Raw genomic sequence first — 25512 nt, forward strand, 5'->3', positions numbered from 1 at the left:
AGCACCAAAAGCAACCAGATTCCAAATCACCACATGCTATTGATGGTCCGTGAAAGAGACTGATTTTGATTCAACACAGAGTATTTAAAATTTCCCATCAGTAATTCCTCATGAAACCAAATCACCATTAAAAGGAAGAGACTCCCCAAATGCAAGAAGTTTAGTGATAAGGAAAAAAATACATAATTATTTAAAATATGCATACCACGATCTCAAACATGTTCATTGGCTAAAACTCTCCTACCCAAAACAGTAACAATAACTAGATTTTTATATATTTAAGATTAAATCATATATTTACCTGTATAATTTGTTTTATTTAATCTGTTATTAAAAAATAACCTCTCAATGAAAACTACCCATGGTTTCAAGAAAATTCACATATAGCCTCAGTAAAAGTCATACATCGTGATATAGAGCAATTCCATATAAAATATAATAGAGTAACAAAACAGTAATTTTTAGAAATTGTACCCACATCAAACAAAATTATACGCCATTTCATTCATCTCTACCTAAAGAAATCAAAGAGCACACTACATTTATGAATGTTTGATTCTATCTTTTTAAAGTAGATCCTCAAGATCAGCAATATGACATTCAATGTTCTGCATAATTTAAATGTTCAAGTCAAAGAAACTGGGTATTTGAGATGTGCAACAAAAGTGAAAACACATTCACTAGTTTGGTTGAGATACTTTGGTTCCAATCTAAAATAAATAGTAAAATTGTTGTCCCTGGGGTTGTTTATAATCAGGAAAAGATAAATTCTCCTCCTACACTAAAAGTATAGAATAAATCATAAAATTATCTCTGAAAACTGCTTTTTTAGTTTTATTTAATTTGGGGAGAAAAAGACACACTGATACAGTATGTAAATCTTTTTCAATCAATGAAAATCTTTCATGCAACAATATGGAACAGTTTCAGGAAAAATGAAAAAATTCGTTCTACTCAAATGACTTTGCAGACATTTTCCATTGTGATTCTCTAAAGTAACTCGCAGTCTGATGAACATAATTATAGGTATTATTTCTACTTCCAGGTTACTCCACTTTTGCTTTGGTACAATGTCCAAGGCAATCAAACTAATCAAGAAAAAATTTTACATGAATTAAATATTACAAAGAAATAATAAGGTGATTATTGCCACCTGCAAACAACATAGAAGTTTTCTTTAAAAAATGTTTCTGTAATAGGCCTTAAATGTTGCAGTAACAAAAGAGAAGTGACAGATTAGAAGAAAAATGAAGACTTGGTTCAGCGTTTAGCTGGACATTTAATGGTAATCTGTGAACTTGAACAGGGTATTTAAACATCTTCTACTCTAGTTTTCTTGGCATAAAATGGGATAACACCTGACCTTACTACTACCCTAGATGACTGTTGCTGGGAAGACCAAAAAGAATGAGTGTTATTTAACTATCAGGTATTATTCCTAATTCTTTAGGCAGTCTTACGTATACATTAAAAAAATAGCTATTGTATTTAAAAACAATAAGTTACACTTACCTCCTTCTTTCGGTTCTTCAACATATTCTGAAATTTGGACAATTCTTTCTCTTGTTCTCCTTTAATGCGTTTGGCTTCATCTCGCAAGCGATTTGTGTGTTCTTGTTCTAGCCGTTCAATAGTCTGTTTCTGCTGCTTTTCAAGATTCTCAATTTCTTGGTCATATTGTCGCTTTTTGCTCTGTAAAACAGTGTAGTTCAAGATCATTTAACTTTTCTATCACTCATATTAACTCATTATAATGAAGATATTTACTAAGAACATAACAAGCATTTTAATTTAGTGATTTGATTTATAGAACCTTTGTAACACTGAGCAAGTCAAGTGCACTAAAATATGAAATTTTTCAAAGAGATGAGTATTTCATTTCTTCTAACATGGAAAATAAATACAGTTGACCCTTGTACAATACGGGTTTGAACTGCACAGGTCCACTTATATATGGACTTTTTTCAATAAATATACAGCTGGCCCTCTGCATCCTCAGGTTTCTCATCCATGGATTCAACGGACTACAGATTGAAAAAAGTATTTTTGATCCACAGTTGGGAATCCGCGGATGCAGAGGGCCTACTGTATGCGTTGTTCTGCCATTTTATAAAAGGGACTTGAGATCTGCAGATTTTGCTATCTATGGGGGGGGCAGGGTCCTAGAAGCAATCCCCCAAGGACACCAAGGGACAACTGTAGTTAAGTTTTTGGGGAGTTAAAAATCATACACAGATTTTTGACTGTGCGGGGGTTCAGAGACCCTAATGCCTGCATTGTTCAAGAGTCAACTGTACTTTTTTCTATTATACAAATAGTAGAATGTTTAAAAATTTTAGACAATCCAGAAGGATATCCAGTTACTACGAAATACTAAAGAAAAATTTCAATATTTAGCCAATAAAACTTTCGACAAATGAAAGGTCTTATCTGAAGTCAATTTTAAGATTGTGCCATTGTCATTTTCAGATTTACTCTTCTTCATTACGGTTCTTAAAATGAACATTCTATTTCATTGAAACAAATGTGTCAGTATTATAAATCTACTCTTTCAACAGAAGATTGCTATTTATATAAAACTCGAGTAACATGCAATTTTGGATACAGGTAGAGTTAAATATTTGTAAAGGGTATTTCTTTAAAAAAAAATTAAAAGCAAATCATTCTGGGGGGTGGCCAGATAGCTCAGTTGGTTAGAACGCAAGTTCTCAACAACAAGTTTGCTGGTTCAATTCCCACATGGGATGGTGGGCTGTGCCTCCTACAACTAAAGATTGAAAATGGCAACTGGACTTGGAGCTGAGCTGCGCCCTCCACAACTAGATTGAAGGACAATAACTTGGAGCTGATGGGCCCTGGAGAGGCACACTGTCCCCCAATATTCCCCAATAAAATAAAAGGCAAAACAATCAGAAAAATATTTGTGGAGGAGAAACACTTGTTATAAGGTCTGGAAAATAGACTATAAGTACCATAAAAATACTTAATGAAAACAAAAAGTTCATTATTTTCTTAGTAATTCTCAGTTAGGATCCAACAAATGTAATCAACATTATCACACTTCACAAAAAACAATCCTTATTATTTACAATTACAAGAACAGCAAAACAACTATATTCAAAGCATAAATACGTACTGTAACATTTCAAATGATCTTTTTTCTAACCTACATTAGGCTAGATGTTCAACATAAGTTATCAAAATGTCGTATCACATTACTAATTCCTTTTCCAACTTCAGACACAAAGTAAAAATTGAAAGACTCGGTGACAATCACCCTTGACTAGTTGGCACTAATTTCTCTAGCAGATGTGAATAGAGATGTGGAAGCTTAACTGCAGAAGCCAGAGAAGTAAGTGTGTTGTGAAAAAGCCCCCCAAGAAGTTCTAATACTCAGCAAGGTTGAAAGACAACTGCTCTACACTGGCTTAAAATCTTGGATTCTAAATCCAAGAGGTCAAATTGTAACACTGAAAACTTATCCAGCAATAGGCACATCTAAAAACTTTGTAAACCATCTACTAGCTTCATGATTCCAGGTTTTCATGACAGATTTCAATTTAAAAAAATTAAAAAAAGAGGACACCCATCGCACTATAAGTCAGTGACAGGAAGACCAAGATGAAAAATCCTTTCAGACAAAAGGCAAAAGGCAAAAAATAAAAAAGGCATACTGAATACAGAGATAAAGAAAGGTCAGAAATACATCACAAAGTCAGAAAAATCTAGTAATCAGAGACCAAGTTCTAAAACCCACAAGTGGGTTCTTTCTGCGCTAAATTTCATTAACGAAATGGTACAGAGATCTAAGATTTTACCATCATTTCTTGCTCAAAGCGTCGGAAAATTTGTTCTCGCTGCTGTTGCAGTTTGCTATTGAGCTGTTGCTGGGCTCTTTGCTCTTCTTTTTGAAGAAATCTTAATTCCCGAAGTTCCTGACGTCTGATAAAATTTAATAGAAATGATAAAGGAAGAAAGCAAAAATTACACCTTTGAAATAATACTTTAAAAAAACTTTAAAAATAGTTTTTTTTCAAACAGGAAATAGAAGAATAATCCAAAATTAGTCAAGATTTTACTCGTTTCTCTAGTCTTCTGACTTTGCAGAGACTGAAAAGAAGTCACAAAACCAGTTTTAATTATGCTGTTTCTCTACTCACCTAAGAAACCTCAGCTCTTCAGTTTTGGAATCACTATCTGTAACTATCTTTGATGTTGTTACACTCACTTCTACACCATCAACAACAAATTTGCGTGTTTTCTTCAATGTTTTCTTTTGTCTTCTTGTTTCCTAAGTGAGATTTTATTTTAGTTAGGCTTATTGTGGGTAATACTAGAGACAGACAACAATTTCTTCTTAAAAAACAAAACAAAACAAAACTGAACAGCCATGAAGACTACACATACAAAGAATATAAAGCAACACAACTCACTTGTGGGACCAGTTATATCATCTTAAACCTCATCTGACTTGCACATGACTTTACAGTTGAAATCAAAATATTTTTCAAGTGAAATTATGCATTTTGATGAAGTGCATGTATAATTTTTATGATACCACATCATAATCAGGTACAGTTTTTTCCTTCTTTTCACTGTTTAGTTTCTCAGATACCTCTGCTTTTCAGTTTTAGAACCACTGACAAACCACATAAAATTTAATTCCTGGGGCTCATCCTTTAAACAATCTAAATCAATAGGGCTGAGGGTAGCTGGAAATTTGTATTTTGAAAAGGCTACCCAGGTAATTTTTAAACACTGCCAGGAATGGGAATCAAAATTCATTTCATCGGCAACAATAATACAACAGTCCTCCTCCAGCTCAGGGCCAGAGATGTGTGATTTTAGTTACTATAAAGATAGCACCTCTACTGTACCTCAAAAGTGTCAGATTTGCCTACTAACTACTGTCTACGGTTCTTTATTAAGACCAAACTCTTCATTCCTCAAATGGTATCAAATGTTTTTTAAATGCAAATGGAAATAGTAGAAGTATAACACTCATACAAATACATTTGGCAAACATGTAAGTATTGAGAGCAGATAATTACTTGATTTTGATATGGAGGAAAAGGTTAGAAAGCAGAGGGTGCAAAAGTGGAATGTGAAAATGCTAAACTTAAAACGCATTTGAATTTTAAAGTCTGTCTTTAGCACTTTCCAGTCACCTTTTTGCAACCTCTTATTGTTCTATTCTCCAGGCTCCCAGTATCTTCACATGCCTCTCCCTATGCCCTGGACTCTGGCACCCCACCTATGCAGGCTTCCGCTAAAATCTAACATGGGCATGTCTCAAAAATAGATCTACCTCCCTGTAACCTCCAAACTTTCCATTTCTTCAGCTCCTACTAAAGAGCCCATAATAAGTATTACCTTAATTCTCACAGAAGTATTTGCATTTTTAAAAAGGCTATTAAGTCAGTAAATGAACTTCATATTAATAGAATTTCGATCAGGAAAACAAATTAAATAAAAAAAACTCTAGGCAAGATACGTAATGATTTGGGGCAGACGGGCACGCAGGCTGATCAGTCATGCTCTGGAGTCCTGTCCCTAAGATATGTTTTCCTAAGCTGTTTCTGCTTTCACAGTCTTCTCATCTGCTACCTATCAACCCAGAGTCTTTAATTTGTCCCTGGCTCACCTGTATCAGATTTCCAGGATCTTTTGTTACAAATACTGATTCTCAGCACCCACCCCATACTTCTACATAGCTCCCCCTAGTAACTCTATATACACTAATACTTGAGAATTATGCTCTAAAAGCTGCAAGTGGTCTGGGTTTTCGTTTCTGGTTTTGTATTCCCATGATGGTTCTCAGGGTAGCAGAGATGGCTATGACTGAGGAAGCAACCTTAAACATGCTTTTAAAAAGATCATTCTTTCAAGTTCTCAATTCTTTCATTATTATTGATTCTTGCTACAATAGTATGTAGATACGTGCAATAAGAGAACCCAAATCATGCCAAGCAACTATATTATAGTGTTTATATCAAGTTGGCAAAAATAAGTAGGTACTACCAAAAATTTTGAAGGTCACATCCAAAATCTCTCTCCTTGGTTCTTTTTAATTAATTGCCTTCGTAGAGACCTTAAGAGTTTATAGGGTTAATATTACACTGATTTAGTGCTGTTTTATTTTCCAGACATCAGTTTCTAATTTGCCAGAATGACAAAGAAAAACCCAAACAAGGACACAGGTATACTTACTTGTAAAGATACTGATCCACTGTCTTTAGTTTTGCTTAGGAAGCTAGAGATGGATAAATTCAAATCGATGCTGCTATTATCGGCAGTGGAACCAGTGCCCGAATCAGTATCATTTTCCTTTTGATTCTCAGATTCTGGTAGCAACATAGTTTCAGTTTTTGATAAAGTACCTATTTCCCCTTTGTTTTCTGCATCTTCAGAGTTGATATTAATACTGGGTATTAGAACAGGCTGAGGTTCACTGGGCTGTGAGGCAGGAGTAACTTCAGGTTCTGTTTTAATTGGCACTTCACATGGAATTTCTTTTTGCTCTGTATCTGTCTGAGTAGTGGCTTCATGAGCATCCCGCATTTCACTTCCTAAAGCTTCTTGGTCAGAATGAATCACTGCACTTTTGACCTCTATTTCTTCAATGATTTCCCCAACTTCATTTGTCCTGGGTTCCTCATTGGTCTCCACTATGTTCTCAGAACCGTTGATTGACTGTTCCTCACCTTTATCTTCTACAGATTTTTGATCTATCTCATTAGTTTCAACTATTTCTTTAATAGGAACTTCCTCGGTAGCACCAACCTCAGGACCCTCCAGGGGTTTACTTAGTAATTCCTGGTCTACGTCAACCATTTCTTTCCCATCATTACTCTGAGCATCCTCAGCATTGTTTTCAACTGTCTTCTGAGCAATATCTAGTGACTCATTTGTTCGTATCACATGGCTTGTATCATTGACCACATCTTTTTGAGTTTCCTCATCTTTTCCCAAATTCTCTTGGGTGTCTTCCTTTTTAAGTACAACTTCATCGTCAATTGCCTGAATATCTGCCTCTTTTTCTCCAGTCTCTTGAGAAACTAAATCCATTGTTTGAATAGTATTTTTAATTTCTTCAGATTTTATAACCTTACTTTCAATTATCTGTTGCTTTTCCTGATCCCTTTCTTCCTCAGGTTTCAAATTCTGTTCAGTATTTGTTTCTACAATTATGTTATTTTCTTTTCTTTCATTGACTGGACTAATGTCTACTGTTTCCTGGTCTTCTGTGGCAGGTAGATTTTCAAGCTTGGGTCGCTTCTCCTCTCTCCCATTTTCCTCGATTACTGTTGCTCTATTACGGAGTTCAGCCATAGCTTCTAAATGAGTATCGTTAATATGTTCATTAATACCCTTCACAGCTTTTTCAGGCTCATCAATGGTGGGTTTTTCATCAAGAACTCTGTTAAATTTATCTTCAGGAGTATTACGCTCTGTTTTTTCTGAGACAGATTCCAAAATGCAAGCATTTTGTGAAAGTTTATCTTCTTCCGAGCTGGCAATACTAAGGTCAGAGGAGGCACGCTTACTTGCAGGTACTGGCTAAAAAAGATTTTATACATTTTTAGTATTAAAACATAACTTCAAGATGATAACCAAAACAATGTTTTCAATAGATACTTTTATATTATTTAATTCATATGTATGATTTAATGTTTATTCAGTAAAATCTCATGAAGTTATAAAAATAATTTAAAGAACTATTAATAATAAATATGACAAAAATGAGTAGCAAGAGCAAACTTGCTCTTAATCTTTACCTCTAAAATTAAAGATTTTGTACTGCTATCCATCAATTAATCCTTAGATACAGGTATAATCATACCTCAAAACTCAGCTCTAAAAATTACCTAAATCAAATTTCCTTGCTAAATACTGACCAGAGAATTGTCTGTTTCATCATCATCCTCCTCTTCTTTGCCATCTTCAACTTCCTCTGTTACTTCAGCCTTTGCCTCTGCAATCAATTCTCGGATTGGTTTGTTGGAATCAACAGTAACAAAGGGATGCTGTTTGATCATTGAAAAAAGTGTGCTTAATAACAGTTGAAAGGCTTGCTTATAAGGTTAAGTTTCAAATATATAAAAGCTATTATTATGTAGTAAAAATATAAACGCATGGGTTGAAAAATACAAACAACTTCAGATAATGTTACATCTGGGAAAGGAAGGAGGAAAAGGTGATTGAGCAGGAGTAGGGGCTGCCTGCAACTGTATCTGGACTTTTCTTTTTAAGAACCTGAAGGAAATTTGTCAAAAATAATAACACACTGTATCTGGGTGCTTGAAAATTTCTGTATACTTGAAAATTTAATAACCTAAAATTTAAATTTAAAGTAAGTTTCTAGTATATTACCAGTTCTTAAAAAGTAACAAGACACATATAAATCCTGTATAAAGCCTCAATAAAAGAATTACAAAAAGCCTTGAAGTTACATGAAAGTGTCTACAAACACTTGTTTTTTTGACCTGGTTCTAATAATCTTAAGAGTAAGAGGACATTTTACCAATCTCTGTATACTCAGCACTTTAAGGCCTTCAAATGTGGGGGTAGTGAAATAATTTTTTAAAAGTATGTTCTGGGGATATATTTATTGCACAGAACAAGCCAATTTTTCCTGTTTCCCCCCAGATGAACAGATCAACCTAAAACACTGTAATGCAAGAGTTACACAGTACTCAACACAGTACTCAACTAAAAAATAAGTATCTCAAGATTTGTTCTTTTTGTCTACCTATAATACTAATTATTAAACAAAGTTTTATTTCAAGTATATTATTTCAAGTATTTCAAGTAAAAATATGATTTAAAATTCATGATTAAAGTCCTGCCATAAAACAAAATTATCCAATTATTTTACCACCATTTTTTAAAAGTCAGCAGTAAATTTACTGAACATTTACCCTCATTGTAAGAGACATAAAAAAATTAACCAGCTTGTGCCCTGCCTCTAAGGTGCCTGCTTCCTAGTCACTGGAGAGACAAGACGGAGCAACCAACAAAGTGGAAATAACTAACAAAATTAAAAAAAAACACACACAATTAAACTGAATCAAAAAAGCACAGGAAGAATGACTTATAAGCTGAACACTTTTTAGCAATAGCAGCACATATATTTATAAAGCAAATGTTAACTACTAAAATGTATTTGAGTTTCCACAAGGTAACTTAAGTGGAAAGAGAACATAATGAATGAATCTGAAATTGCATTCTTCTTAAAAAGCTGTTAAAACAATTATAGGGTTTGTTGTTGTTGTATTACTCTTATCCTTACCTGCAGTAGCTGAGATGTAGTCCATCTGGAATCTACATTTTTTTCCAAGCATTTCTTTAGAAAGTCCTTAAAATTTGAAGACCTTCAAAATAAAATTTTAACAGTGACATTCTATTTTACTTTATTATTAAAATCAAACAAAACTCAGATAAATTATGCTTGTTTCATATGCAATTATATTAATTCACATAAAAAAACTAGTTAATGAGAATATTTTATAAGTTTATAAGAAAAGATTTTATAAATTATTCATCTATAAATACAAGTTAGACATATATGTAACTTCATAGTTTTAGCTATTGAGATATAGCCCTATGTTCACAAGTATGCCAAAAATCACAAAAATTCTTCTATTATATTAAACTCCACAAATACAGATCAAACACATACATAACTCACTTTCTCACAGTACAGAAAATAACCTTTTTCTTATAGAACTCAAAGTGCTGGTATTTTCAAATTTATGGGAAAAGTTAGTTATAAGAGTTTATAGGGTCCTTAAGTCTTAAAATAGACCAAAAATCAGTTTCCCACTTCATACAGTCTTTGCATCATAAATTTAAGAACCCTTAGAAAGTTGGAAGAATAGAGCATCATGTTTTACTTCTTAAAAAGCTTTGTTTAAACTATTTTACCATTTTGATGGTTGTGCTAAGGTAGGTGGCTCAGATTTTGCTATTTTTAACAACACTCGCATTGGATTTAACTCATGATGAGGTGGTTCTATCTCAGCCATTTCTATTAAAGTGATACCCAGGGACCAAACATCAGCTTTGTAGTCATAGGGTCTGTCCTTAGATGTTTCACACATGACTACTTCAGGAGCCATCCTATGAAAACAGAGAATTGAAAGTAAAGATGTTTAACTTAAGAACAGTGATTGCAAACCACATAAAAGATAGTATTATCGATTATGTAGACAAATTAAATACTATAATAACTGCTGACATAACACTGTAAATCCATAAAACTGAATACATACCAATATGGTGTGCCAATAAAGGAATCTCTTCTTTGAATTGTCCTTGTGTTTTTAGCTGATACTCCAAAATCCGCTTTAAATAAGTAATCATACAAAAGTGTTACTGATAGTTTTTAAGCAAAGTTCACTGTAGTCAACAAAGGGGAAAAGCGTATCAAATCTTTCTTAAGGCCACTCCTATTAAAGGGTAAAAGAAATAACTTCTCTACTATCCTAATTTTGATTACCATCTTCCTACCACACCTGCTCAAAAAATATTGCCAAAGAAAAGATTCCATCATTAAAAAAACAATGAGATCCTATCATTAATATACTCAATACCACCATCTTTATACAATCTTCAGATGACAAATTCTCCAGAATTGAAGGAAAAAAAGTAACTTTAAAAACAGTGTATCTACTCAAAACAAATGTTAACTAGTGCTATAGAATTAAATTATAGACATAAACATTTTTTGTACAGTGTGAAAAACAGAAATTATACCAAAGCAGCCTTTGTGACAGCATGTCTTGCTAATTTTTTTTTAAATTCATATCCTGGGTATACTTATCTTACATTTGTGTATTTGTGTGTGTGTGCATATACATATATATATATGAAATTAATTTATCATTTAAATTTACATCTATTTCTTCTCAGTGTAAAAATAAGTAAAAACTGTAGTCCTTATATTTTAGGCATCCCTCTCAGACCTAAGGTAAGTTATTTTGTTAGTTTAGCTAAGATACCATACATATAAAATAGAGTATAAAACTAAACATGGAAAAAGAATCTCATTAAACACGAGTTTTTGAATTCAAGATGAAACAAAGTTAGCAGTTTTACATACTATATCATATTCTAAATGTATTATATTAATAAGTATTAAGTCTATATATAGAAGTTTAACGGAAAAAAAGAATTAACCAGTTTTTAAAAACATGCCTTTTTGAAAATAAACATTCACCCATTCTTAGATTCTTTTTAAAGTGTCTTTATGTTAGATGAGTACTTAGGAATTCTGGGAGTTAATGAATAGTATCCAAGGAAGTATTTAAAAAAATAATAGGGAGTAATTCTCCATGTTTCACATATTTGAATCATAACAAAACAATATTAAGTCAAATACAATACTAAATCTCAGAGCACATATTCAAATGTATTATTTAAGGGAATAAACTTACCCAACTTAATGTCTCCATCTAAGGTAAAAAGAATGTTGCCAGCCTTTAGATCTCTGTGGATGATTTTATTATCATGTAAGTAGTTCAACGCCTCTAAGGTCTGTTTACAAACTACTTGTATTTGGGACTCAGTTAACGGTCTCTCAAGTTCTATAAGGAAAAAGTAAACAAATCTGCATTTTTATAACAGTGAAAAGGTATCAGCAGGCTATATACCTTTACCATCACTGTCAAGGATCATACACAGTGAATTTATTTTAGAAGAACTAAATATCTACAAAGATTACTTTCCTCACATATTATACTCAACCTTTTATTTTAGAATTTTATTATAATTATCCAAGAATATATAGAAATATAATTAAGCTGATTTCTTAATTGATTAAACTTAACAATGATATTTAAATATGTAATATATATTACATATAATATATATTATATACAAATATTATACACAATATTTTAAATCCTTTGATTTTTATTAAATGTAATTTAAGATATAAAGAGAAAAAGGTATTTACCAAGCATGACAGCATCCACTGCTCCACCTGCACAAAATTCAATAAGGATCTGTGGGAAAATGAAAAAGCAAATGTCTAACACAACATTGAGTTTGAGTATTTTTTCTTAAATTTAACAAAAAAGATAAAGAAATAGCTATCAAATAGCTTAGGTTATGGAAACAATATTTTGCTAACCATAAAGATTTTCTTTGTTAAAAGTGTTAGGAGTCTTAATGATATATATTTGAGAAAGCACAAAGACAACACATTTTGGAAGTGTATGCATTTTTGTTAATTCCATTTTTTAGTGTCCTTGCTTCTCTAAAATAACATAATTTTTCTTCAGGACAGCAGTATACCCATTTCATCACCACTGAAAAATTTTATTGCTCTCAGTTTTAAGGTAACTATTATAATTTAATTGATCAAATATATATTTTTAACTTTACTAGGAATAGAAATAAATCTTGAAAATATAGAGACTTTAAAAAAATAGAAAAAATATACACAAAAGCTTCAGTTCCTAGCTCAGTTATCACTTCTTGATGGATGCCTTCCCATACCTCCCTGGTACATACCACCATGTACCTTCTTAATCCTTATCACAGCTGTAATTTTATATTTATTACAATTCTTTGGTTAATTAATATCTATCTCTCCCACCAGACTGGCCCTTCACAGTTGTCCAACTTTTTATTTTATAATAGTCTCAAGTAAAGATCTTTTCTATTTATGAAATTGTCTAGGAATTCATTTTCATTATAATCTCTGGAAATATTCTGCTAGAGCCCCAAACAATGATATTAGAAGATACCACACTAATGATAACTATAGGGAATTTTTTTAAATTACATATCTTAACAAATTGCATAGCTTCCTATTTTGTTTTCCCTCTATATAATAACATTTTATTTTTTACAGGTGCTTGCCAATTATAAATTGTTTTCAAATGAATTATATCATTTGAAAAATAATTTGGGAGATAGATCATTACTCATCCTATAGGTGAGTACACAGACTCATAAAGGGTAATTGACTTATTCAAGCTCCTACCTAGCAGCATCAGGATCAAAATATATAGGCCTTTTGATTCCGTCAGCTATTACTTGTACTACCTACTCTTCTCTCATAACACTTTGCTTCTTCTTTCAAGAAGAAAAACGAAAACTCCATTTCAAAAAGCCTTCTTGATTAGTGTTGGTGGAGAGCAAGTGATTGGTTGTTATAACAAAAATTTATATTTTATTTCTATATCTATTTGTGCCTAATATTTCCAAAAAATGAACAAAATGTATAAATACAGTCTTAGCCACTTAGTACATTATATACTAAAGCTGGGCCTGATAATATAGAAGATAAATATTTAACATTTCTAGTAAGCATTTTACAATTTATTCATAATGTAGAAAAAGTTTAGGGTAAGAAAATTACAAACAATTTCTAGGAAAACAAAAGAAACTTTAAAAACCATTTTAAGTAAATGCTTCAATTTAAATTATAAGCAAGAGAAGGAAGGCCATCTAAATTCCTAATTTCGGAAACTTAATATTCTTAACCAAGTTTCTCAATTTGGGTGCAACGTCAAATAATCATAAAATATGGTACAATACGAAATATACATCTGAATATCTGTTGAAGCTAAGGATAATTATGCTGTGAATGAATCTCTCATCAACCCTCATTCAAGTAACACAAGTAACAAAACAGAAGAGATAATATATAAAGTAGGCTTTCACAACTTATAAACCCCTTTTGGACAATTAACTCATTTTGACTACTGCTATAAATCAACAGAAAATATTTACCCAAAGATTGTTCTCATAATAGAAGGCATCTAGAAGCTTGACTATATTTGGGTGATCACAAGATGCTAATATATCAATTTCAACCATGTAATCTTCAAGTTCTTCTTCAGATTTGGTGTCAATCACCTTTGCAGCAGCTAAAACATTGGTCTCTTTATTCTGGGCCTAAAAATGAAAGTAGCAGAAATGTCACAATGCATACTTGATTTTTCAATAAACTTTATTTTTTAGAATAGTTTTAGGTTCACAGCAAAGTTGAGAAGTACAGAGCGTTCCCATATACCCAGCCCCACTTCTACACATGCACAGCCTTCCCCACTATCAAGATTCCACACCAGAATGGTACATTTGTTACAACTAAGGACCTATACTGAGATATCATTATCACCCATAGACCATAGTTTACATTTGGATTCACTCTTGGCATACATTCTATGGGTTTTGACAACTGTATGACATGTATCCACCACTATAATATCATACAGAATAGTTTCACTGCCCCAAAAAATCCTCTATGCTCTACCTGTTCATCCCTCTCCTCTTGCTAACTCCTGGCAACAACTGATCTTTTACTCCATAGTTTTGCTTTTCCAGAATGGCATACAGTTGGAATCTTACATACTGTAGCCTGTTCAGATTAGCTTCTTTCACTTAGTAACATGCACTAAAGGTTCCTCCATGTCTTTTCACAGTTTGATAGCTCACTTCTTTTTAGCACTGAATAATACAGTTCATTACATAGATGTGCCACAGTTCATCCATTCACCTACTGAAGGTATCTTGTTTTTTTCCAAGTTTCAGCAATTATGAATATAGCTGCTATAAACATATATGTGCAGGTTTCTGTGTGGACATAAGTTTTGAACTCCTTTGGGTAAATGCCAAGGAGCACAATTACTGGACCATGTGGTAAGAATGTTTAGTTTTGTAAGAAACTGCCAAACTATCTTTCCAAGTAGATGGACCGTTTTGCATTCCCTCCAGAAATGAATGGGAGTCCCTATAGAGCCACATTATCACCAGCATTTGGTGTTGTCAGTGTTTTGGATTTTCACCATTCTAACGTAGGTGTATAGTGGTATCTCCTTGCTTTAATTTGCAATTCTCTTAATGACATATGATGTCAAGCATCTTTTCATATGCTTATTGGCCATCTATATGTCTTCTTTAGTGAGGTGTCTGTCCAGATCTTTTGCCGATTTTTTAATCAGATTGTTGGTTTTCTAATTGTGGAGTTTTAAGAGTTCTTTATATATTTTGAATAACAGTACTTTATACCATGTCTTCTGCAAATATTTTCTTCCAGTTAGTAGCTTGTCTTCTCATTCTTTTGACATATTTATTTTTTAAAAAAATACCTAAACATAAATATAAATTAATGCATACTATGCACTAATGCTAAGTACGTATCTTAATCAGGTCTTACAATACTAATTAGGCTTTTTAAAGACATTTCAATATTATAAGTTATCACTTCAGCAAAACTGGAACTATTATCTTAAAATACAGAAAAAAAATACCAAGCTGTTAAAAGCCACCAATGTCCAAATTCCTCTTTTAAGAATTTATAATAAGGAGATAATTTTATAAAACAAAAACTATACATATTTAAAAAATCCATCAAAGCACTGTTTACAATAAGGACAACTGAATCAGCCTTAATATCCACTCACAAGAACCTGCTTAAATCACTCAACATAATTCTACCATGGAACATTAATATTTCTTAAGATGGAAAAACAGCCATAACACATCACTGAATGAGAAAAGAGGCAACCCACTAAACATGAGAGGTTATGTAATTTTACAGAAACTACATATCCATTTTCACACATGAATAGCTGCATAAAAAGTATCTGGAAAGATATCATTAGTGACGATAGTGGAATTTCAGGTGCTTTGACTTTTATATTTTTTTATATTGTTTGAACTTTTAAAAATGGACGTATTATTTTTAAAGAAGCAATAAGTGATTAAAGAATCAGTGTATGGGAGATTTCTTAGTGATCTATTATCTAACCTTGACAGTGATGATGAAAAGAATAAACAAAGCACGTATCAGCCTGTAAATGGGAATTTTTTGTCAAGAGAAAAAATTCTGAGCTGTCCTAAATTAAATTACAGCAGAGAGGAGAGTGATAGAGAGACAGGAAAAATTAACCAGTTAATAGCTGTGGGCCTACTCACAAGACTGCTTACATTCCTGAATGTATGTTGGAGCTCTGAATTAACATCCAGAGTCTATTAACTCACCACTAAGCACCACTGTATACCGCATAACTTTCCAGACTGTGACCCACAACCAATGAAGTAGTAGTAAATATTTCTTCTTTACAGACTGTGTATCTACCATAGAACTGCCCCACTTCACCTTTTCCCGCTCACCCCTTATCTGCAGCCAATGTGAATTCTTTCAAAACAACTTACATCTTTCTTCCCCAAAACAGAATTTATACGAGGTTGGACAATTAAGTTCACGAACTCATCCTAGAAAAAATGCTGCATACCTCACTTCTGAATATCACTATGGTCACCTTCGAAGTACTCCCCTTGGGAAAGCTATGCACCAATACCATTGCCTAGTCCACCCTTCAAAGCAATTTTGGAACTCTTTTTCTGGAATGGCCATCAGAGCTGTTGTCATATTACCCTGGATGTCCTGAATGTCATAAAAATATCTTCCTTTCAGTATTTCCTTTATCTTCAGGTAAAGAAAAGTCACTGGGGGCCAGATCAGGTGTGTAGGGAGGGTGTTCCAACACAGCTATTTGTTTCTGGCTAAAAACTCCCTCACAGACAGAGCCGTGAGAGCTGGTGCATTGTCATGATGCAAGAGCCATGAATTGTTGGTGAAAAGTTCAGGTCGTCTATCTTTTTCACGCAGACTTTTCAGCACTTCCAAATAGTGAACTTGGTTAACTGTCCAGTTGGTACAAATTCATAATGAATAATCCCTCTGATATCCAAAAAGGTTAGCAACATCACTGCCAACAAGTTCGTGAAGGTAATTGTCCGACCTCAACTTAATTATCCGACCTTTTATATTCCAACAAGGAAGAAAAACTGCCAATTAAACTATGACAACACTTTATGATTTAGAATTTTTATGTTATACCTTTTTAAACAACTCTTTTGGATCTATTTAGATTAAAAAATTGTTACTATGTATCTATTATCCTTATGCATAAATAATTAAATACTTCATATTTAAGTTTTACTCTTCTGAATTACTTTTTCACTCAGAGTTATCTCATGTCTGTGTTTTCCACACAATACGATCTCTGGCCACTAAAAGCCTTGGTAATGCAGCATTGCTCCTCTACCACTGTCTCCAAAATTTTCTTTGAAGCCACTGCCTCCCATTTTGCAATTATAATGTTCATAATACTTTCTTAATCTTACCACAGGTACTAAAGATTTTTAGGGAACAACTGGGACTCACATTCTCTTGTCAAAATGTCTTTAAATAGTTTAATTGAAACATCAAGGGATTGAACTTTATGACACCAGATACAACTAAGTTCAATGACAAACATATCACGACTACCCCGGCCAATAATAATACTAAGGCATCAATCAATAAAGGATATATCCCAATTTCAGAGATGTTAAAAAGCAAAAAGTCTGTCATAAGTGGTGTAATACAGCATCAAGTTTATATCTCTAAGAAAGATACTACAGTTGTGCCAATAATAACAATTAGAACTCACCCTCCCCTAAGTCAGAGGAAATAAGCCAGTGAGAGATAAGCCCTTCTCTCACCATTTTACTGTAACTGTTCGGGAAGACAAGGGACCAGATGAACTATCTTTGAAGAGCAACACTATAAAATGTAAGTCCTCATAGGAGACCAAGGATATTGTGAGTGGAGTTAAAAGGCATCCTACTCCTGCATGCTTCTACGGATGTCTTGAGAGATTTTAAAGATGTGTCTTTTACTTGTGAATGGAATGGCATGAAGGGGGGAAAAACTAACACTAGATAATATCTTAAGTTCTTTATAGTAACAAATTTCACTATTCCATTCCCCTGGATCTACTCATGAAATCAACAATGGTACCATTTGATTTAATGTAAGTAATAAATAAAAGTTACATTAAGAAAGTATAGTGCCTCCTACAATGTTGCTTGAAAATAACTTGATTATTCATCAGCATCTAGTTCTAGAGAACTCTGAATCAAAACTGAAATAAACATTGATAAGCATGTGAAACTATACTTTAAACAAATATAATATAAAGTGTTAAAAAGAAAGTCTCATCTATCTACTACCTAAAAGCATGAAAATTGTTCACATGAAGACTTACTGAAATGACTAAACAAATGTTAATAAAAACAAGAACGGAGTAACAAACACCCAGATATTACTTTAAAGAAGATATAACTTCTATTGATAAAAAGTTTTCAGAGATCAGTCACGACCACTTAAAAATCACTGTACTTTTATTTTCATGAATCATGAATAGAGCTTGGCCAGTTTACATAAACAAATAGGGGGATACAGGGAAACATAACTTATTAAGTTTCCTGCACTGGTTTCATGTTCTAAACAAAGTAGGGTAAAAATTACATCCTCTTATATTACTCTTGTTTCAACAGTGGTTATCTTCCTGGGTGATGAGGAACAAGCAATTTTTAAATTTTTGTTTATTTTCTTTCTATATTTCTACATTTTCTAAGACCATGTAATACTTCCATAAGGAGAAATACATTTTAACAAAATTCTCAGCTGGAAATCGAAAAGACCAGCGCAGAAAATATAGATAGGTGACTTTAGTATCACAGAGGTGTTTGTCAATCAAAAGAGAAAGTGAAAAAAAAGGATGAATACCAAAAGAATCTAAAAGACTAAGAATAAAAAGAGATGAATTCATTCACTTCAATAATCATTAGGATTGACTATTGATTTGGATGATTTGGATCTCAAGGTTGAGAGCTCAAAGATATTCCTCCTCCAACCGAGACAAGAAGACCCTTGCTGTCCAGTGCATAAAAACATTCAACCATAACAAAATATGAGAACTAAACAAACCAAATCACAGTTCATGAACATCTACTACATGTAAGGCATTAGTTGGAGGTGTAGAAAACACAAAGACAAACAGCACCCCACAGATATCTGTTCCCAGAAAGAAATGCAAAATAAAAATCTATTAAAGTATGCTCAAGAATCGGTCTGCTAAAATCAATTCATTCTTTCAAGAAAGACTTAGTACCTTCTGTAAGTCAGGCACTGTTCCAGATGCTGACAATGTGAAAAATGTACAAAATCCCTCTGTCCTTGTGGCACTTAGAATTTTGTGGAGAGGACAGTCAACAGGCAAATTTAAAAAGTAGAGAGTATGTCAGTGATTAGTACTATGGAAAAAATAAAGTAAGAAAGACAAGGAGATGGGTGGCAGTTGGGGGGAATACACAGGGAAGAGGTTACAATTTAAATAGGGTAGTTAAGTTAGACTTCACTGAGAAAGTGATATTTGAGCTTATCAGTATTAGTCAAGTTCAATGATTATTTTTTGAGCTATGTAGTTAAATAGGAAATTTTAGTATTTTGCAAAGAAATAGGGTATAAAAATCAAGAATGTTATTCTATATAACAGTATCCATTATGCTATTAGATGATATTCATTGAGCAATTATCCTGACCAAGCACTGTTCTCTGCACTCTCCATTTATTAGCTTATTTAATATTTGTACCAATCGGCGCCCAGAGAGAAAAAAAGAAATCATATTGATTATTTTAATGGAGAGAATTTAATATAAATAATTGTTGACTCTGTTGTTAACTTGGTAACAAAAAAGATAAAGAGAAGGTGAAGGGTCAGGGAGGTAGTAACTGTAGGAAAAAGCTACTACCCTAGGACCAGAGTAGCCAAGGGAAGGGACTGTAATTATTAAAACTCAGAAAATTAGAGGAAAGATTCTGCAGACCTGAAACTCAGGTCCCTGAGGAAAGAGTGCTGTTCAGCTGCTGCTGGCATCTCTGAACTTGGAATCGTGGTCTTTTGGGACGAGGACACCTTTTGAGAAAGGGGACCAGCCAACTGGAGCTGGTGTCATGAAGGGCTGTGATGAGATTGGAAAAACTACAAACTATATTCAACTGCTGTTGCTGGGGTGAAGAATTTCCACTAGGATGATAGTCATAGTAACAGGAAAGCAGATAGGGAGCCCACAGGAAACAAAGAAAAAGGTGTAAGTCCTTTCTTCCTCCTCCTCCTTGCAGGCTCCCTCTAGTGCTATATACTTGTGAAAACTAAAAGTGCGCAGCTGGCAAGGTAGAAATGTGATTTGCAAAACGGTTAAAATCCAGAATACACTACAAATAAACAAGAAAAAGACATCCAACAGACTTGAACACAAAAGAAGAAATCCAATTTACCAATAAACCTATGAAAAGAATTACTTATTAGTCAGAAAAATGAATTAAAATCACAATAAAAAATATAATATCAGATTGCCAAAATTGAAAAATTCTGACAATACCAAATGTTCTTGAGGATGCAGAGCAAGGAACTCCTCACGCGCTGCCAGTAGGAGTGTAAATTGGTATAGTCTGGCATCGTCTAGTAAAATTCAAGATACACTACCCTATAACCCAGCAATCCAACTCCTGAGTTAAGCCTTAACAAAACTCATCCATACATGCATCAGCATTGTGTATAAAAGCCAAAAACTGGAAACAATTGATATACCCATTAACAGTACAATGGTAAATAATTTAACCATATCATTGAATTCTATGCAATAATGAAAACTAACTACAGGTCTAGGTGATAACAAAGATGAACCTCAAAAACATAATGCTGATTTTGAGGGTAAGGGGGATCAAATATATGGTGATGGAAGGAGAACTGACTCTGGGTGGTGAACACACAATGGGATTTATAGATGATGTAATACAGAATTGTACACCTGAAATCTATGTAATTTCACTAACAATTGTCACCCCAATAAATTAACAAAAAACAACAACAACATAATGCTAATTTTGAATACATTCAATATGATTCCATTCATATAAAGTTCAAGTGCACACAAAATTGAATTTATAATGTTTAGGGATATACACCTAGATGGTAAGCTATAAAAAAAGCAAAGAAATAAATATAGAATAATGGTTTTCTTTAGGGGGAGACAAGGATCAATTCAGAAGGGAGACGGGAGGGATTCAGCGGTAATGGCAGGATTCCTTGACTCTGATAATTAATACGAGTTCACTTTGTTGTTTGTGAAATATACACGTTTTTGTACTTTTCAATACAAAGATTATATAGTTCACTATTTTAAAAAAGGTACACACCCATGAGTGCTATAAAAAGAATCACTTTCATCCAGTACACAGTCGGTTCAGCTTCAATTCAATACATAATTTTATGTCATTCTTTTTTTTCTTGTTAAAAACAGAATCCAAAAGTTGCAAAACCTTGTGAGGGATATTACATATTTTCATTTATATGTAAAAGAATACTACATTAAAAACAAAATAAAAAGATAAAAAAATAGAAGTCAGAAACTTAAAAAAGAGAAAATAAATTAAAAATAGAGAAGTTTTTTCAGGTAAGAAAATAACCGTTATAAAGTTGTGTAGAGATGAACTGAGTGGAAAGAATACCACTATACGATGGGAAAATGTTTCACATTTAAGTACACAAAATGACCGCCAATTTACAATTTAATCTTTGTAAGTTGCTAATGTCTATAAACAAATGACAAAATCAATTTTAGAAAGTTTTCTGTTGTTACGTACAACATTACATTAAGGTTTGATAACTTCCTCCACACACACACAGAAGGAAGTTTATAAATTTAAAATTTCTAAAGTATCTTGGAAAACAAAAACTTTTCAGGGAAAACAGATCAGATAAATTTAAATTTTCTTTTAAAAAAAACTCAGAGCTTTGGAAGTACAGAATAGTGAAGCAAAAAGATGCAAAGAATTCATCCTCTTCAAATATCACACTAAAATAGTCATCAAGCCCATAAAATTATCCTTGACACAATTTTATAGTGTTCAATTACATGGAATAAGCCTCGTGTTTTTAAGAAAATTTTCAATTGATGTCTCACTATAGAAAGATATGCTACGGTTTACAGGGTCGTTAAAGAATTAAATCACAGAACATTAGTATGGCCAAACAATCATTCTGTGCCATGGGAAAACAAGAAAATGGTTCACTATCTTCATAGGTCCCTTTTCCTGTCCCATCCTATATTTTGCTTCTGAGCTCTAAATGTAATAACAGTAATTTCTACCATTTATTGAGCCCGTTTTATGTGTCTCATATTTATTACCTCCTTTAATTCTCACACACTGAGGAGTAGGTCTTACTGATAAAGAAAGTGAGACATGGAACAATTAAGCAATTTGTCCATGCTCACAGGCTGCTACTGAGGGAGTCCAGAATAGTACAACTCCAGAGCCAGTGTCTTAATACTACAGTGTTCCTATTCAATAACACATTTATACCATTAAAACTGCCCATAATCACCTACTAACTACTGGATTTCAGATGCCTTGAGGATTTATTTTTTTCCTTTCCTAGACAACTGCATACTCACAGAACATTAATGGGTGAAGGAATCTAAACAAACGTTTAGGGAAATCTATGATTTTTCAGCTAAGCAAACAGAAGTCCAGAGAAGTTAAGGGCTCTGTCCAAAACCACAAAGCTGGTTTGTGACAGCCAGCACAAAAACACAATTCTTGACTCCCAGGAGCAATCCTCCCACTGCACTAAAAACCTTTCCTACCATACATCTACATGGTAAACTCTTGCTGAAACTCATACTCTACCCTCCACGGCAGTACTGAAGTTTATTTTGCCAAGTTTCAAAGCATACAATAACTTCAATACCACTCACATGTAGTAACACACATTCTTTCAGCAAATATATAGAGATGCACTATGTGCTAAGGCAACTGAAATAGTCATCAAGTCCAGAAAACGTACACCATAATTTTTGATGAGCCCAAATGTACGTCACAATTTTTGCCCCAGCCTTATCATAAAAACACAAACATATTAACTATCATATGTGACAAATGCCATAGTAGCCACGTGAACAATGTGTTTTGAAAGCAGAGGAGTGGATATTTCAGCCTGAGTAACGAATGAGAAAGACTAGGGGCTGTGAGTTTCATCTGTGACAGAGCAAAGACAGAGAAGTGTGATGGTGCTTAGAAAGAAAGAAAAATGCTATCCCTTTTACCAATGGACGTTAAAGTAAAAAACAATAAGAAACATGGGTCAGAAGACCTGAGTTCAAATTTAAACTGTGACTCTGAACAATTTCTGAGTCTCAGTGTCCTCCTCTGTGACATATAGATCTACTGACCGGCCTACCTCACAGGGCTTTGGTGGGGCCAAATCACGTGAAAGTGCTTTCAAAACTACAAAGTCCTATTTAAACATAGTTAGTTATGTTTTCACGTCTAGGCAACCCTGTGGGTCCTTCCCCTAACCTGTGTCTCATAAAAACCTCACCCTTCAGGACGAAAATATTCCAATGACATCATTCATGTACGCCTTATGAGGTAGTAAACAGTTAACATTAATGCCTTCAGGTTGAAACAACAAACCTCTTTCTACTGATTGGTACGTGTGTATATATGTATATATGTATGTATATGTATAAATGTATACGTATCTGTAAATATACATGTATATCTATATATGTGTATATAAATATGTACATATTATATATGTATGTATAAATGTATATATAAATATACATACATTTATACATACATACACGTATATATATATAAAATATGTGTGTGTTTTTAATTTCTGAAACGCTGGTGCTGACTTCTAGTCAATGCTTACTATAATTAGACTTAGAAACTAGTACCAGATGCAGGTTTCCTTCTGGAATTTTTCTATCAGAAATTCCATTCCATTTTATAGTATGTTGTCAAGCAACCAAGTCCAGAATCGTCTGCAAGCGAAAACCACTTTGCTCTCAGCCCAGGGGGCTGGTTAGGTTGTAGCTACGGACACCTATGTGTCCTGAACCCTAAAAAAGGAACTTTTAGTACAAGCACACGACGGCGGACAACGAATAGACAACTATAAACCCACTGCAAAGTACAATGAGTTTCTATCACAAGTGTGATTTTAACACCCTGGAGGCGCACCGTCTGGCCCCTGCTTTGCAGTACAGAACGCCGTCATTTCCTTTCGCGTTTGACAGCGTGAACGGCAGAACCTCGCCCCCCCCAGCCGTCACCCCTTTACACTACATCCAGGCCCCATTTTGTTCAACCTTCAATCCTGTCTTAGCTTCTCCGTGGATGATCACCCAAATAAAGTTTCGGCGCAAGTTTACGGAATCAAAAGGGGCGACACGCAGCAAAGGGACAAGGGGGACACGAACCCCCAGCGCCACTGGGGCCAGGGGCTGTCTCATCTCACAAGTGCGACAACTTCCCTTTCGCTCCTTCTTACCTTGTACACTTTCCCAAAGGCTCCGTCACCCAATTCTCCTATGATTTCCCAAAACTCCTCGGGGTTCAAGTCCCTCTTCACGTGCTCATACTGTTTCTTCTTCTTCTCGCTGCCCAACTTGAAGATCTTACGGAAATTGAAGAAGGACATTTTTCCACCCACTTACGGACTACAACAACAAGAAAAGGCAAAGTTGGTGCTGCCTCCTCGCCCGCGCGAGCCCGGCGGCCGCGGGCTCTCCCAGCTCCCGCCGCTCCGGCCGGGCGTCCCCGGGGAAGGCGGGGCACGACTCGGGCTCCGAACCCGGGGGCGGGGGGTCCGCGCGGGCGCTCCCTCCACGACCCCGGCCCGCGGGCCGCGCGGTGGGCGCCTAGCCCCCGGCCTGCCCAAGGCACGCGGCACCTGCCCGGACGCTCGTCCCAATCCGGCCCGGCCCGACGGGTCCGAGCGGTCCGGACGCCCGCGGACGCCGCGGTTTAGGCCCGTGTCACGGCGAGACTCCAGGGGCGGCGGCCACTCCGGGAGAGGGACGCAGTCGGCGACCTCTGAGGCCGGCGACCGACAGGCCGAGCTCTCCCGCCTCGGGCCGCGAGCCCAGGGCTCCCTCCGCAGCTGTCCGCTCCCGCCGCGCGAGGCCCGCGCGTCCCCTCGGCTCGGGGTACCGCCGCCGCTCCGCTCCCTCCCCAGCCCACACGGCTTCGGTGTGGAGCGCGCGCCGACGCCGACGCCGCAGCACGCCCGCGCGCTCCCCGCCCGCGCGCTCCCCCGGCCGCGCGCCCCGCCCGCCGCGCGCCCGCGCAGGGGCGTGCCCTCTGGCCCCGCGCACGCGCGTTGAGCTCCGCATGCTGGTGTCTCTGAGGGGCTCGGAGGCGTCCAGCGCGGGCTGCGACGCTGATGCTTGAGCTTATTGCTACTTGAGCATTGCCCCAGGTTTGCCCTCCGAGCCCTAAATCCTGTCAGCGCACGCCTGTGGTGTAGTTGCCCCGGGGGGCACGATCCTGTTGGTTGTGCTAGCGGATGTTGTCTCCATTCTGGATCTGGGAAAATTTGTAGCGTGAAAAATGAGCTGCCCGGATTGGAGCCCGAAGGTGGACTTTTTCGCTCTCAGATGGGTCCCATAGTACAATGGGGGGGGGGGGGGGTATGTGTGATGCCGGGAGCTTTGCAGCCAGAGATTACCAGCTCTGTGACCTTAGGCGGGAACCTCTCCCAGCCTCAGTTTCCTCATTGTGGAGAGCAGTGCACGAGGCAATGGCTGTAAACCCTTTGCACAGTGCCTGCTCTGGCAAACGCTCAATTCCCATTCTTGCTGTTG

The 25512-nt window shown here is 35.4% G+C and overlaps 1 protein-coding gene across 2 annotated transcripts in view; it reads right to left on the bottom strand.

Annotated features, from left to right (window-relative positions):
- SLK (STE20 like kinase) overlaps positions 1-24943 on the bottom strand; it is a 39931-nt gene extending 14988 nt beyond the window's left edge. For both annotated transcript variants that reach the window (XM_081073483.1, XM_081073484.1), the window contains exons 1-13: positions 24600-24943; positions 24198-24366; positions 13747-13911; positions 11960-12008; positions 11439-11588; positions 10275-10347; positions 9928-10122; positions 9293-9374; positions 7899-8027; positions 6211-7560; positions 4161-4291; positions 3819-3942; positions 1513-1692 (exon numbers count right to left, since the gene is read on the bottom strand). In XM_081073483.1, the coding sequence (XP_080929609.1) occupies positions 1513-1692; positions 3819-3942; positions 4161-4291; positions 6211-7560; positions 7899-8027; positions 9293-9374; positions 9928-10122; positions 10275-10347; positions 11439-11588; positions 11960-12008; positions 13747-13911; positions 24198-24347 (2778 nt within the window). In that variant the 5' untranslated portion in view covers positions 24348-24366; positions 24600-24943. The remainder of the gene's footprint in view (positions 1-1512; positions 1693-3818; positions 3943-4160; positions 4292-6210; positions 7561-7898; positions 8028-9292; positions 9375-9927; positions 10123-10274; positions 10348-11438; positions 11589-11959; positions 12009-13746; positions 13912-24197; positions 24367-24599) is intronic.
- Between the last annotated feature and the right edge of the window lie 569 nt (positions 24944-25512).

The sequence above is a fragment of the Rhinolophus hipposideros genome (assembly GCF_964194185.1).
Source record: "Rhinolophus hipposideros genome assembly, chromosome: 15".
Classification (NCBI taxonomy): domain Eukaryota; kingdom Metazoa; phylum Chordata; class Mammalia; order Chiroptera; family Rhinolophidae; genus Rhinolophus; species Rhinolophus hipposideros.